At 51.9% G+C, this 15,495-nt stretch overlaps 1 protein-coding gene across 1 annotated transcript; it reads right to left on the minus strand.

Annotated features, from left to right (window-relative positions):
- Positions 1-1,864: 1,864 nt before the first annotated feature.
- Positions 1,865-8,548, minus strand: MVB12A (multivesicular body subunit 12A). Its single transcript, XM_032267935.1, has 9 exons — positions 7,698-8,548; positions 7,504-7,602; positions 7,282-7,378; positions 5,288-5,414; positions 3,664-3,783; positions 3,482-3,588; positions 3,243-3,304; positions 2,457-2,513; positions 1,865-2,230 (listed from the first exon to the last, which is right to left on the minus strand). The coding sequence occupies exons 1-9, from the start codon at positions 7,785-7,787 to the stop codon at positions 2,168-2,170; spliced, it is 822 nt and encodes a 273-aa protein (XP_032123826.1). The 5' UTR covers positions 7,788-8,548; the 3' UTR covers positions 1,865-2,167.
- Positions 8,549-15,495: the final 6,947 nt, after the last annotated feature.

Consider the following 15,495-nt stretch of genomic DNA (forward strand, 5'->3'; position numbering starts at 1 on the left):
GCTGAGGCAGGATGATGGCCCGAGGCCAGGAGTTCAAGGCCAGCCTGGGCAATACAGGGAGACCCCATCAGTACTAACAAAATGTTTAAATTAGCCCATTGTAGCCTGTAGTCTCAGCTACTCAGGAGGCTGAGATTGGAGGATCCACCTGAGCCTGGGAGGTCAAGGCTGCAGTGAGCTATAATCACGCCAAAAATAAAATAATTAAAAAAAGAAAAAAAGGGTTGGCTCTCAGCTGTAATCCCAGCACTTTGGGAGGCTGAGGCGGGCGGATCATGAGGTCAGGAGCTCAAGACCAGCCTGGCCAACATGGTGAAGCCCCGTCTCTACTAAAAATACAAAAATTAGCTGGGCGTGGTGGCACATGCCTGTAATCCCAGCTACTCCGGAACCTGAGGCAGGAGAATGGCTTGAACCGGGATGGAGAAGCAGAGGTGGCCGTGAGCCGAGATCGCGCCACTGCACTCCAGCCTGGGCCACAGAGTGAGACTCTGTCTAAAAAAAAAAAAAAAAAGTCTGTGATACACCTCAGGAAGAAAATCTGTTTTAGAGAAGCTTCATGCAGACATGAGTTTCAGTGACGTTGGCTCTGAGTTCAAGGTGAATGAATCCACCATAGGTATTAAATAAGGTGTCTTTTTAAAAAGTACCTAAAACAAGGTTGTATGAATTGGTGGATGAAAATGGTGTGGCCTGGGATGGGCACAGTGGCTCACACGTATGATGCCAGCACTTTGGGAGCCCAAGGTGGGCAGATTGCCTGAGGTCAGGAGTTTGAGACCAGCCTGGCCAACATGGTAAAACCCCGTCTCTACTAAAAGTAAAAAAAAAAAAAAAAAAAAAAAAAAATAGCTGGCTATGGTGGTCCAAGCCTGTAGTCCCAGCTACTGGACAGCAAGGGGCAGGAGGGGAGGCTGAGGCAGGAGAACTGCTTGAATCTGGGAGGTGGAGGTTGCAGTGAGCCGAGATTGTGCCACTGCACCCATCGTGGGTGACAGAGGGAGACTCCATTAAAAAAAAAAAAAAAAAAAGACAGAAATTTCTGGATTTGATTCCTATCTTAGTTTTTCTATCTGGAAAATGGCGACAAAACCTGGGTTTCCCAGTGGTTGGCGGGAAGACTGAATGAGGTAATAATGGTGCGTCGTGTGTTGCGGGTGTGGCCACTGCAACTGGAGCAGTGCTTGTTTTATTATTATGCGCAAGGATGGAGGGCCAGGACGACGAGGTCTTCTGTATGATCTAGAATCTGGACTTACTCACTCCCTGAGCCTCAGTTTCCCGCTCTGTAGAATGAGAGACCCAAGCCAAGCACAGTGGTTCACGCCTGTAATCCCAGCACTTTGGGAGGCCAAGGAGGGTGGATCACCTGAGGTCAGGGGTTCAAGACCAGCCTGACCAATGTGGCAAAAACCCCATCTCTACTAAAAAAATATATACGAAATTAGCCAGATGTGGTGGCGGGCACCTGTAATCCCAGCACTTTGGGAGGCCGAGGCAGGCAGATCACCTGAGGTGGCCAACACAGTGAAACTCTGTCGATAGAAAAATACAAAAAATTAGCCCAGTGTGGTGGCGGGCGCCTGTAATCCCAATCACTCGGGAGGCCGAGGCAGGAGAATCACCTGAACCCTGGAGGCGGAGGTTGCAGTGAGCCAAGATCATGCCACTGTACCCCACCCTGGGCCACAGAGGAAGACACCGTTTCAGGGAAAAAAAAAAAACTAAACTAAAAACCAAAAAAAACCGAGACCCAGCAGCACCGTCTCCCCACCATGATTCCACCCACTTGCCCGATGCAAGAGCCGCAGTCTCAGTTCCACCGGCCTGGTGTGGACCCCCGGCAGGATCAGGACTCCAGAGGGCAAGAACCAGTAGTGTTTATTGGCAGGACCCCCGCGCGGCCTCCGGACCCCAAAGGATTTTGACACGAATGACTTAAAGGCACTGGCTTCCGTCCAGCTCCAGCCCCGCCGGCAGGGCCTGGGGGTGGAGACCCCATCACCACGAAGCCTCCACCCGCCCCCTCCTCCAGGGCTGCAGCCCCGCCCAGTGGCTGAAGATGGCAAATGCCTTGCACGGCGGAGGTTCCCAAGATGTAATGAGGCGGGGTGGCCTCCAGGCTAGGGGGGTGGCGGAAAGGGGCTTTCTGCGGACAGGTGAGGGACTAGGAGACGCTGGGGGGCAGTCGGGCAGCTGCGGTCTTCTCCACCACGAAGCCGTAGTTATACTTGGGGAAGGAGAGAGCAAGAGTGAGCAGGGGCCAGAGTGAAGGGAAGGCCAAATGGGGGGTGACTGAGGAATGGGGGGGGAGGTACTTAGGGACTCAAGTGGTCTTCGGTCCTGGAGAGATGGGTGTGTCTGGGGGAAAGGGGAGACGGGGAAGACTGGGACAGCCTGGGGCAGGATGGGGGGTCCCAGCTCCTCCAGCACCTCCTCCCTAGCCCTGCACCCACCTCCTCCTCAATGTCCGCCAGAGACTTGATGGTCAGGTCCCCAAATGCAGAGAAGGTCTGGCGGGCAGAGGGGGGTCAGTCTTGGGCCCGATCCCAACCTGAAACCCTCTTTCCCTCCTATTCAAGGAGTCCTGTCCCCCCCGGCCCCCCAACTGCCGAATACTCTTGTCGCCCAGGCTGGAGTGCAATGGTGTGATCTCGGCTCCCTGCAACCTCTGCCTCCCGGGTTCAAGTAATTCTCCTGCCTCAGTTTCCCGAGTAGCTGGGATTACAGGCATGTATCACCATGCCCGGCTATTTTTATATTTTTAGTAGGGATGGGATTCCTCCATGTTGGTCAGGCTGGTCTTGAACTCCCGACCTCAGTCGTTCCGCCCACCTCGCCTCCCAAAGTGCTGGAATTACAGGCATGAGCCACCGCACCCGGCTAATTTTTGTATTTTTAGTAGAGACTGGGTTTCACCATGTTGGCCACGCTCATCTTAAACTCCTGGCCTCAAGTGATCCACCTGCCTTGGCCTCCCAAAGTGGTGGGATCACAGGTGCTCGCCCAGCATCCCTCCCCCTTCCTGCCACAGCCTCTAGCTACTGGGGTCCCCCTGCTTCTCCGGATGGATCCCTCCCCATTCTGAGACTGAGGACCTTCCAGCTGCCACCTGGAGATGACACACTCCAGCCTCAACCCAGGACATGGCCCTCAGTGCTGAGGCGCTGGATACAGGAATGCCCTGGCACCCGGGGTGGTGATGGCAGGCACAGACCCTGGCTCCTGGAGACCCGACTCACCAGGGGGCTGCAGCTCTTGCCCTCGAATCGGGGGTGGAGTGTGAAGGGAACCCCGTCCATAGCTGAAAAACATGCCCGGAGAGGAGGTGCGCTGGAGGGAGCTGCCCACTCTGCCCAGAGAGGCCCGCCCCACACAGCCCGGCTATCAGTCTTTACAGAATCGACCCTTCCTGGCCGTGTAATCTCAAGCCAGTCACACCCTCCACCCCCGTGCCTCCGTTTCCCCACTCTGTGCTCACCTGAGATGCCATAGAGGCTGGAGGCCTCATAGATGGAGTCATTCCTCCGCAGAGTGGATGCCCGAGGGCCCAGCCTTGACAGTGTCCGCTCCAGGAGGCCGCCCTTGCTGAAGGTGGGACGACCCAGGTCAGACCTCATCCTCGGGCCACAGCCACCCCCACTGTGGTGCCTGAGGGCTCACCTGGGCGGGCTGGGTGCATCCAGAGAGAGGCTCTGCATGTCCCGGCTGAGACCTCGGGGCTTGGGCACCGGCCTTGGGGCCTTCGCTTTCTTGCACCAGATGGCAAAGCCACCCATGTCCCTGGAGTGGGAGGGAAGGTGGGAGGGGTGCTGGCCCCCTGTGGAGCCAGGGTTGAGGATGGCCCCCGGGAAGGCAGGGCACCTGGGCCTCCAGGTGACCTTGTCTTTTAAGGGATGATTTTTTTTTTTTTTTGAGATGGAGTTTTGGTCAAGTTGCCCAGGCTGGAGTGCAGTGGCGGGACCTTGGCTCACTGCAATCGTTGCCTTTCAGGTTCAAGCAATTCTCCTGCCTCAGCCTCCTGAGCAGCTGGGATTACAGGCACCTGCCACCATGCCCAGCTAATTTTTATTTTTATTTTTTGAGACAGGGTTTCACCATGTTGACCAGGATGGTCTCAATCTCTTGACCTTGTGATCCGCCCGCCTCGGCCTCCCACAGTGCTGGGATTACAGGCGTGAGCCACCGCGCCTGGCCTTATTTTTATTTTTGAGGCAGAGTCTCACTCTGCCGTGCAGGCTGGAGTGGCATAATCTCTACTCACTGCAACCTCCACCTCCCAGGATCAAGCAATCCTTGTGCCTCAGCCACCGAGTAGCTGGGATTACAAGTGTGCACCACCACGCCCAGTTAATTTTTGTATTTTTAGTAGAGACAGGGTTTCACCATGTTGGCCAGGCTGGTCTTGAACTCCTGGTCTCAAGTGATCCACCAGCCTCGGCCTCCCAAAGTGCTGGGATTATAGGAGTGAGCCACCGCGCCCAGTTTCTGTCTACATTAGACACCTAGTCACTGACTCCTAATTACAGTCCTACAAGAGGGTACACATGTCCCATTTTGTTTGTTTGTTTGTTTTGAGACGGAGTCTCGCTCCATTGCCCAGGCTGGAGTGCAGTGGCGTGATCTTGGCTCCCTGCAACCTCCGCCTCCTGGGTTCAGGTGATTCTCCTGCCTCAGCCCCCCAAGTAGCTGGGACTACAGGTATCCACCGCCATGCCCGGCTAATTGTTTTCTATTTTTAGTACAGACGGGGTTTCATCATACTGGCCAGGTTGGTCTCAAACTCCTGATCTTGTGATCTGCCCGCCCCGGCCTCCCAAAGTGCTGGGATTACAGGTGTGAGCCACCACAACCGGCCATGTCCCTGTTTTAACATGCAGAATCTGAGGTTCAGAAGGTGGCTGAAGGAGCCGGGCGTGGTGGCTCACACCTATAATCCCAGCACTTTGGGAGGCTGAGGCGGGTGGATCATGAGGTCAGGAGATTAAGAGTATCCTGGCCAACATGGTGAAACCCCATCTCTACTAAAAATACAAAAAAAAATTAGCTGGGCGCACGCCTATAGTCCCAGCTACTTGGGAGGTTGAGGCAGGAGAATTGCTTGAACCCAGGAGGCGGAGGTTGCAGTGAGCCGAGATCATGCCACTGTACTCCAGTCTGGGCGACAGAGCCAGACTCCATCTCAAAAAAAAAAAAGGAAGGTGGCAGAAGAGACCACAGGGGTCAGAAGGGTGAGATCACAAGCTGGGAGGGCAGGAAGGTGAGTGGACACCGGGGGGTGGCCTACCCGACTCGAAGGTATCCAGGTACCGTCTTTGTCTTCCCACTCAGCCGGACATCAAACACGGCGGTGTCCGCGGCCCCCAGGGGTAACAGCTTCACACACATGCGTTTCTTCTTGGACACAGAGGCCTCTGATGGGGGTGGCAGTGGAGTGAGAGATGGAAGCCAGGAAAGAGTGGGAGTACCCAAAGATGACCCTAGGATGAGGCTCGCCAGGGTGCTGTTTAAGGCGGCCACATGGACAGCATTAGGGATGGGGGTTGGGAGGAGTGGTTAAATCATCAGTGGTACAGATGAAGGAGGGGATTCCAAGCAGCTTTTAGGGGCCACTGGAGCAGGCTGATCTTTGGTGATATGGAGGTGCATTCATGGAGGGGCTAGCTGTGGATTCAGACAAAGCTGGGTGCCCATCCTGGCCCTCAAACCTTACTTTCCCTGAGTCCCCTAATCCTATAGAGGTTGGCCAACTAGCACCCATGAGCCAAATCTGGCTCAAGGCCTGTTTTCTTATTCTTTCTTTTCTTTTTTTTTTTTTTAAGATAGAGTCTCACTCTGACACTCAGGCTGGAGTGTAGTGGCGCGATCTCGGCTCACTGCAACCTCCACCTCCTGGGTTCAAATGATTCTCCCGCCTCAGCCTCCTAAGTAGTTGGGACTACAGGCGCCCCCCACCATGCCCAGCTAATTTTGTATTTTTATTTTATTTTATTGGTTTGAGATGGAGTCTCGCACTGTTGCCCAGGCTGGAGTGCAGTGGCATAATCTCAGCTCACTGTAACCTCTGCCTCCTGGGTTCAAGCGATTCTCCTGCCTCAGCCTCCCGAGTAGTAGAAACTAGAGATGTCCGCCACCACACCCGGCTAATTTTTGTATTTTTAGTAGAGACGGGGTTCCACCACATTGGCCAGGCTGGTCTTGAACTCCTGACCTTGTGATCCACACGCTTTGGCCTCCAAAAGTGCTAGGATTACAGGAGTGAGCCACTGAGCCCAGCCTAATTTTGTATTTTTAGTAGAGATGGGGTTTCACCATGTTGGCCAGGCTGGTCTGGAACTCCTGACCTCAGGTGATCCGCCTGCCTCAGCCTCCCAAACTGCTGGGATTACAGGCGTGAGCCACTGCACCCAGCCTAAGGCCTGGTTTCATACAGCTCATGAGTTAAGAATGATTTTTACGTTTTTAAGGAATTGTTAAAAAAAAATAAATAAAAAGAATATCCTGTAAAACCTAAAATATTTACTATCAGGACCTTTACATAAAAGTTTGCCAACTCTAGGCTGGGCTGGGTGGCTCATGCCTGTAATCCCAGCACTTTGGGAGGCTGAGGTGGGTGGATCACAAGGTCAGGAGATCGAGACCATCCTGGCCAACATGGTGAAACCCCATCTCTTTAAAAAAATATATATATAAAGAAAAAAAATTAAAAAGAAGTTTGCCAACTCTAAGAAAAAAATAAAGAAAAAAAAGTTTGCCAACTCTACCATGAATGAATAGAGCCTGAATCAAATAAAAATGACAAGAAAGGGTGGGAACGTTCGGTGGGGCTGGGAGGGCCCCACTAGAGTTGTGGGCCCCGGAAAAGAAGGGTGAGGTAACTAACACCTGAGGGAGAACAAAGAATGAGCTGCAAAGAGGAGAGAAAAAGAGCTCCAGGCAGAGGAAATGGCGTGTGCAAAGGCTGGAAATTAAAAAGAGAACTGCACAGTGGTTTTGCTAGTCCGTGGTGTAAAGAGACACAGGTAGGACAGCAGTAATAAAACAGGTGGTGTGGACTGAACTCTTAACTCGAGAACAGAGGCTGTGCCAGTCACAGCACACACTTTGAATCAGGACAGGGGATGTCCACCCTAGGGCAGGGATCTGAGTCCTCAGTCAACCCTGTCATCACCCCGAGTGCCAGGGGGTGGCCAAGGCTCAGATTCCGCGCGCCTGTCGTCCCTCCTCCCCGCTCCTCCCTGCAGGGACCCAGACAACTCTCGCCTCCCACGCAGGCCTTACTGGAGTCCATGGGATCGCTGACCGGGGAGAAGCCCAGCGGCAGAGGGCTCTTGTCCACCACGATCTGGATATCGCCCACCACGTTCTCCAGCGGGTTCTGCGGGTGGAAGCGGGACACGGCGAGGGTGGCCCAACAGCGGAGACAGCGCGCCTGGCATAGGGCATCGTGACCCCAGAGGAGGTGGGCGGACCCTAGTGGTCCTGAAGGTGGGCGCCCCTTACCTCTAGGCTGCCCAGAGTACTAAGGCACAGGAAGTAGCCAGATTTCTGCGCGAAGCTCTTGCCAAAGTTGGCGGGTGCCCCCTCGACGGTGCAGGAGATCTACGGGGAGGATGCGGGTCAGCGCCGGACACCCACCCACCCCACAGCGGCTGCCTCTGCCCCTATTCGACCTCCTGCCCCTCGACGCCGCTCACCGCGCTGAACCCCCGAGGCGGGGGTGCAGAGGCCGACGACCAGGCCAGGCCGGCCAGCGGCGCCGAGTCGGTCCCGGGTACGGGATCCATCCTGCGAGCCGAGCGCCGAAGGCGGGGTCGCGGGGTTCAGCCTCGGTCCTCAGAGCAGCCTCCCGACGGCAGCGCTCGCGACCGAACTACAACTCCCAGAAGGCCATGCGGGGCGGAGCGTGCCCGGAAGCGCAGTATACGCGTGCCCGACGAGCTGCTGGCCAATGGCGTGGGGAGGCGGGGCCTCGCCCTCACGCGTCGCCCACGTGCGCGCGGGAGCGACGATTGCGGAAGGGCTTGCTGGCTTTCCACGCCCAGCAACTTCCGCCGGAAATACTACGACACAGGACGAAGGGACTCGTTCTCTGTAAATCTGCACTACGTTCCGCAGAATTGCTTGCGGCCTCGGTTGCTAGTCTAGAGAAAAGCTCGGTGTTTACCGGAAAAGTTGGGAGATTTGTCAAGAATCTGCAATTCCAGTTCTGGGAAATCATCCCAAAGGAAAATCGTCGTGGGATATGCAGCTATTGATTTAAAGAGCGAAAACTATGGACCATCATGAGCCATGAAATCTTGGGTATAACTTAAAGACTGGTTCACAGGAACAATACGTTTTAAAAAGCGAGGTATAAAAGCATTTACTCCCTGTAGTCCCAGCTACTTGGGATGCCACCAGCAAACCCAGTTCTTTACCCACTTTGTGTAGCTGGCAAAGAAGGAACATCCAATCGGAAAAGGCAATCGGGTTTTACCCACTGGACAGGGATGGAGAAGGAGAGGCTCTCGCTCTAACAGCCCCTTCTCCCTCAACAATAAAAAGCATAACGTTTTATTATTTCCTTCCCTGAGTACAGGAAGGGAGAGGAATGTTAACATGTGCATGGTGGGACTCGAGACACGCAGGCTCAATTCATGAATATATGTCTTCATACAACCCATGTGCACAAAATGGAGATTTTCTTCTAAGAGAGGGAATTTTAGCATTATAATGATAATATTAGTGATCTAAAGTCAACCAGAGGTCGTCTGTTCCAGTTTGGACCGATTTAGAGGTCTTATCTTCCTCTGGCATCTGGTCAGGGGTCAGGAAGCTCTGTGATGTCATCCCTGGCTGTCTGGAAATCTTTTAAGTAGCTGTGCTTTTTTTTTTTTTTTTTATAATAACTAAAAAAACTTTCCCAGTTATTTTCTCAGGGCTCTCCTGGTAATGGTAACAGGGAGGCTGAGGTGGGAGGATCACTTGAGTCCAGGAGTTTGAATCCCAGTGCTTTGGGAGGCCAAGGTGGGTGGATCACCTGAGGTCAGGAGTTGAAGACCAACATGGCCAACATGATGAAACCTCGTCTCTATAAAAACGCAACAATTAACTAGGTGTGGTGGCCAGCACCTGTAATCCCAGCTACTAGGAGACTGAGGCAGGAGAATCACTTGAACCTGGGAAGCAGAGGTTTCAATGAACCGAGATCGCGCCACTGCACTCCAGCCTGGGTGACAGAGTGAGACTGTCTCAAAAAAAAAGAAAGAAAGAAAAATACAAGAAGGATATTGCTAACTATAAGTCTAAAGTAAAGTTTGATGGTACAGAGGGTCCTGCTAACGTTGTCTGGAAAAAAGTAGAAGAGGAAGATGAAGAAGGGAGAAAAAAACTTTATATGCCAGGCATGATGGCTCACTCCTCATTACTTTGGGAGACCAAGGTGGGTGGAGGTCAGGAGTTCAAGACCAGCCTGGCCAACAATGGTGAAACCCCGTCTCTACTAAAAATACAAAACATTAGCAGGGGATGGTGGCGGGCTCCTGTCGTCTCAGCTACTCTGGAAGCTGAGGCAGAAGAATTGCATGAACCCAGGAGGCGGAGATTGCAGTAAGCCGAGATCATATCACTGCACTCCAGCCTGGGTGGCATAGCGAGACGAGTCCTCAAAAAAAAAGGGAAAGTAGGAAAATACATTGCTAGGAAGACAGTGGGCAGCCAGCAGAAAGAAACTGGCTGTAAAGAAACAAAGGCTTGCTAGAGGGGCCGGGCGCGGTGGCTCAAGCCTGTAATCCCAGCACTTTGGGAGGCCGAGGCGGGTGGATCACGAGGTCAAGAGATCGAGACCATCCCGGTCAACATGGTGAAACCCCGTCTCTACTAAAAATACAAAAAAATCAGCTGGGCATGGTGGCACATGCCTGTAATCCCAGCTACTCAGGAGGCTGGGGCAGGAGAATTGCTTGAACCCAGGAGGCGGAGGTTGCGGTGAGCCGAGATTGCGCCATTGCACTCCAGCCTGGGTAACAAGAGTGAAACTCCGTCTCAAAAAAAAAAAAAAAAAAAAAAAATTAGCCAGGCATGGTGGCACACACCTGTGATTCCAGCTACTCGGGAGGCTGAGACACAAGAATCACTTGAATCTGGGAGGTGGAGGTTCCTACAGGCACGCGCCACCATCCCTGACGCCGATCTGTGCACTGATGTGTATAGAGCAGCATCCCTGGATGCCAGGAGAACTCCCAGCACCCGTGGTGACAACAAAAATGTCCCCTGGAGCAGAATCACCCCTGCACAGTGAGCAACTTGGGGCCAGCGTCTTCCTACAGGAATGGAGATGTCCTTAGGTGCACACGGAGGGCCACATCTCAGTAGCCCAAAGTAAGTGAAATATACATGTAATGTGATAACAAACAGAAATGAAACAACCAAGGGTCGATTGTGGATGATCTTTGCTTCTTAAATTTTTTTTAAAGTAATTTCTTTTATTTATTTATTATTATTATACTTTCAGTTCTGGGGTACCTGTGCAGATCCTGCAGGATTGTTACATAGGTATACACATGCCACGGTGGTTTGCTGCCTCCATCCCCCCATCACCTACATTAGGTATTTCTCCTAATGTTATCCCTCCCAATCTTCCCACTCAATTTTTTTTTTCTCAGCCAGAGCCAGTGGTTCACACCTATAATCCCAGCAACTTGGGAGGCTGAGGAGGGAGGATCACATGAGCCCAGGAGTTGGAGACCAGTCTGGGCAACATAGTAAGATCCTGTCTCTACAAACAATATACAAATTAGCTGGGCATGATGGTGGTGAGTGCCTGTAGTCTTAGCTACTCAGGAGGCTGAGGCAGGAGGATCGCTTGAGCCCAGGAGTTTGAGACAAGCCTGGCCAACATAGTGAGACCCCACTCCACAAAAAATAAAAAATTAGCCATGTGTAGTACTGTGTATCTGTGGTCTCAGCCACTCAAGAGGGTGAGGTGGGAGGATTGATCACTCAAGCCCAGGAGGTCAAGGCTGCAGTGAGCTATGATCGTACTCCAGCCTGGGCGACAGAGCAAAAGCCTGTCTTTAATAAATAAATAAAGGGCTGGGCTTGGTGGCTGACGCCTGTAATCCCAGCATTTTCAGAGGCCAAGGTGGGCGGATCATAAGGTCAGGTATTCAAGACCAGCCTGGCCAACATGGTGAAACCCTGTCTCTACTAATAATACAAAAATTAGCCAGGGATGGTGGCGCGTGCCTGTAGTCCCAGCTACTCAGGAGGCTGAGGCAGAAGAATAGCTTGAACCCAGGAGGAGGAGGTTGCAGTGAGCTGAGATCACGACACTGCACTCCAGCCTGGGCGACAGAACAAGACTCTGTCTAAATAAATAAATAAATAAATAAATGATGGGAAATTGGGTGTAGGGAATGCGGGAAATTCATTGTACCAGGCTCACTGGGTTTTTTTCTGCAAATCTGAAACTATTCTAAAATAAAATGTTTCTCTTTTCTTTTTTTTTTTTTTTTTTTTTGAGACAGAGTCTCACTCTGTTGCCCAGGCTGAAGTGCAGTGGCACAATCTCAGCTCACTGCAATCTCCACCTCTAGGTTCAAGCGATTCTCGTGCCTCAGCCTCCCGAGTAGCTGGAATTATAGGCACCCACCATCACGCCCAGATAGTTTTTGTATTTTTAGTCGAGACGGGCTTTCACCATGATGGCCAAGCTGGTCTCAAACTCCCGACCTCACGTGATCCACCCACCTTGGCCTTCCAAAGTGCTGGGATTACAGGTATAACTACCGTGCCCAGCCAAAACCAAAATAGAGCTGGCAGCTGGGTGCGGTGGCACACTCCTGTAATTCCCAGACTTCAGGGGCTGAGGCAGGAGGATCTTTGTAGCCCAGGAGTTTGAGACCAGCCTGGGAAACATAGTAAGACCCCATCTCTACAAAAAATAGCAAATTAGCCAGGCATGGTGGCGCACACCTGTAGTCCCAGCTACGCAGGAGGCTGAGGTGGAGGATCGCTTGAGTCCAGGCGGTCAAGGCTGCAGTGAGCTGTGACTGCACCACTGCACTCCAGCCTGGGTGACAGGACAAGACTGTCTTAAAAGAAAAGAAAGAAAAAAAAAGAATGGCAGCATGACAGTTTCCATTTGTAATTTTATTGTAAAAGTAATTGTGGTTTCTGCCATTACTTTTAATTAATATAATTAATACCATTACAAATAATGGCAGGCCAGGCGTGGTGGCTCACACCTGTAATCCCAGCTCTTTGGGAGACCAAGGTGAGCAGATCACAAGGTCAGGTGTTCGAGACCAGCCTGGTTAACATGGTGAAACCCCGTCTCTACTAAAAATACAAAAATTAGCCAGGCGTGGTGTCGGGTGCCTGTAATCCCAGCTACTCAGCAGGCTGAGGCAGGAGAATTGCTTGAACCCAGGAGGCGGAGGTTGTAGCAGGGAGCCGAGATCGTGCCACTGCACCCCAGCCTGGGCGACAGAGCGAGACTCCAAATAAAAAAAAAAAAGTAATGGCAGAGGCTGGGCGCAGTGACTCATACCTGTAATCCCAACACTGGGAGGCCAAGTCGGGCGGATCACTTGAGGTCAGGAGTTTGAGACCAGCCTGGCCAACGTGGCGAAACCTAAAGTCTCTACTAAAAATACAGAAAGTAGCCGGGCATGGTGGTGGGCATCTGTAGTCCCAGCTACTTGGGAGGCTGAGGCAGGAGAATTGCTTGAACCCAAGAGGCAGAGGTTGCACTGAGCTGAGATCACAACACTGCACTCCAGCCTGGGTGACAGGAGTCTCCATCTCAAAAAAAAAAAAGCGGTGGCAGAAACCACAATTACTTTTGCACCAACCTAATATATAACTACATTATGTATATATTTTAAAATATAAAATAAAATATAGGCCAGATGCCGTGGGTCCCGTCTGTAATCCTAGCGCTTTGGGAGGCCGAGGCGGGTGGATCTCCTGAGGTCAGGAGTTAGAGACCAGCCTGGCCAACATGGCAAAGCCCATCTCTACTAAAAGTACAAAAAATTAGCTGGGTGTGGTGGTGGGCGTCTGTAATCCCAGCTACTCAGGAGGCTGAGGCAGGAGAATTGCTTGAACCTGGGACGTGGAGGTTGCAGTGAGCCGAGATTGCGGCACTGCACTCCAGCCTGGGCGACAAGAGCAAGACTATCTCTCAAAATAATAAATTAATTAAGTAAAATAAATATATAATTATATACCACATATATATATGTATTTCGCTAAATAGAGATAGGGTCTCGTTATGTTGGCCAGTCTGGTCTTGAACTCCTGGCCTCAAGCAATCCTCCTATCTCGGCCTCCCAAAGTACTGGGATTGTAGGTGTAAGCCACTGCACCTGGTCCACCATTTATAATTTTAAAGGAAAGAGCAACAGACTTTCAGTTTGGAGGGCTGGGACTGTTTGCAGGTACAAAATTTAGGGAGGACACCAATCTGTTATTATTATTATTAATTTTTTTTTTTAATCAGAGTCTCACTCTGTTGCTCAGACTGAAGTGCAGTGGCGTGATCTTGGCTCACTGCAACCTCCGCCTCCTGGGTTCAGGCGATTCTTCTGCCTCAGCCTCCCGAGTAGCTGGGACTACAGGTGCATGCCACCACGCCCAGATAATTTTTTTTTTTTTTTTTTTTTGTATTTTTGGTAGAGACAGGGTTTCACCATGTTGGCCAGGCTGGTCTTGAACTCCTGACCTTGTGATCTGCCTGCCTCGGCCTCCCAAAGCCAATCTATTATAATCCACATTTTACAGCTGCGGAAATCAATGCTAAGAGAGAAAAGCCATTTACTTACGGGTGCTCCACCCGGGCCTCCAACCTGTAGTTCATGAAATCGTGACTTCTGACCTGGTCCCAAACTGACCCTAAAGTTTCCAGGCCCAAACAGTGCCTGCTCAAATAAGTCAGCTTAGTCAAATGAGTCAGGCAAAGGTCGTGTCTTTGAACCTGGAGTCCTGGCAACACTGATAGGTCCCTCCTCCTGGGACAAGTTCACCCTTGGACTTTTCAGCAAGATCATCTCCCACCACTTGTTAATTGGTTCTTGGTTCTAAGTGATTTTTTTTGTTTGTTTGTTTAAGAGATGGGTTTCCACTCTGTCACTCTGGCTGGAGTGTAGTGGCACAATTCCAGCTCACTGCAGCCTCAAACTCCTGGGTTCAAGCAATCCTCCCGCCTCAGCCTCCTGAGTAGCTGGGACCACAGGTATGTACACCACCATGCCTGGCTGTAAGTGGCTTTGATGGGGTCCTTTTAGGAAGGGGAATGTTGGAGTGAGGGTCTGGGGGGAGTTCCTTCTGAGAGGCCTGGGCTCTGGCCTTGACCTTGCCTGCCGTCTAGCCCTGCTGAAAACAAAAAACATGGAAATGGGTTGGGTGGGGTGTGGTGACTCACGCCTGTAATCCCAGCACGTCGGGAGGCCAAGGCAGGCGAATCACAAGGTCAGGGGTTGAAGACCAGCCTGGCCAACTGGAGAAACCCTGTCTCTATTAAAAATACAAAAATTGCTGGGCAGTGGCTCACGCCTGTATTCCCAGCCCTTTGACAGGCCGAGGCAGCCAGATCACGAGGTCAGGAGTTCAAGACTAGACTGACCAACAATGAGAAACCTACTAAAAATGCAAATCACTAAAAATACAAAAATTAGCCAGGTATGGTGGTGCATGCCTGTAATCCCAGCTACTCCCGGAGGCGGAGGTTGCGGTGAGACAAGTTCGGGCCGTTGCACTCCAGCCTCGGCAACAGAGCAAAACTCCATCTCAAAAACAAAAAAACAAAAAAAAGCCGGCGCAGTGGCTCACACCTGTAATCCCAGCACGTCGGGAGGCTGAGGCCAGTGGATCACGAGGTCAGGAATTTGGGATCGGCATGGTCAACATGGTGAAACCCCATCTCTACTAAAAATACAAAAATTAGCCGGACGAGGTGGCGGGTACCTGTAATCCCAGCTTTCAGGAGGCTGAAGCAGGAGAATGGCTTCAATCCCGGAGGTGGAGGTTGTGGTGAGCTGAGATCGTGCCATTGCACTCCAGCCTGGGTAACAAGAGCAAAACTCCAAACACACACACACACACACACACACACACACACACACACACACACACGGAAATGGCAGACCCAACAGAATCTGGGCTGCGGTCAGGCTGTGGCTGAAGAAGCTACAAGAAAAATATGCAGCCCCCTTCCTGTGGTCATGCCCAGCAGTTGGACACCGAAAATGGTGCTGATTTCCTGCAGGAAGCCCTGGCTCTCTTAGCCACATGGACAGCAGCTCAGTGCAGCCTGAGTGTGCCCCCCACCCCAGTGTCCGACCCCCACAGCACCCATCCCATCCCAGGCTTCTTCCCCGGATGTCTCCCAGGCCCGTTGGGTTTAGCACATCCCAAATGGAGCCAACTATCTTTCCTTAAAGAAAAATCCTTGTTAGACGGAGCACGGTGGCTCATGCCTGTAATCCCAGCATTTTGGGAGGCCGAGGC

This window comes from Sapajus apella, unplaced genomic scaffold (assembly GCF_009761245.1).
Source record: "Sapajus apella isolate SASKATOON/1434 unplaced genomic scaffold, GSC_monkey_1.0 scaffold173, whole genome shotgun sequence".
Taxonomy (NCBI): domain Eukaryota; kingdom Metazoa; phylum Chordata; class Mammalia; order Primates; family Cebidae; genus Sapajus; species Sapajus apella.

What these genes read in the sequence shown, in the direction of transcription:
- MVB12A (XM_032267935.1), bottom strand. Translation starts at nt 7,787, where the DNA reads ATGGATCCCGTACCCGGGACCGACTCGGCGCCGCTGGCCGGCCTGGCC. An exon ending in GTACTCTGGGCAGCCTAGAG is followed by an intron (nt 7,379 to 7,503) that starts GTAAGGGGCGCC and finishes TTCCACCCGCAG; the next exon opens with AACCCGCTGGAGAACGTGGT. An exon ending in GATGCACCCAGCCCGCCCAG is followed by an intron (nt 3,589 to 3,663) that starts GTGAGCCCTCAG and finishes TCCCACCTTCAG; the next exon opens with CAAGGGCGGCCTCCTGGAGC.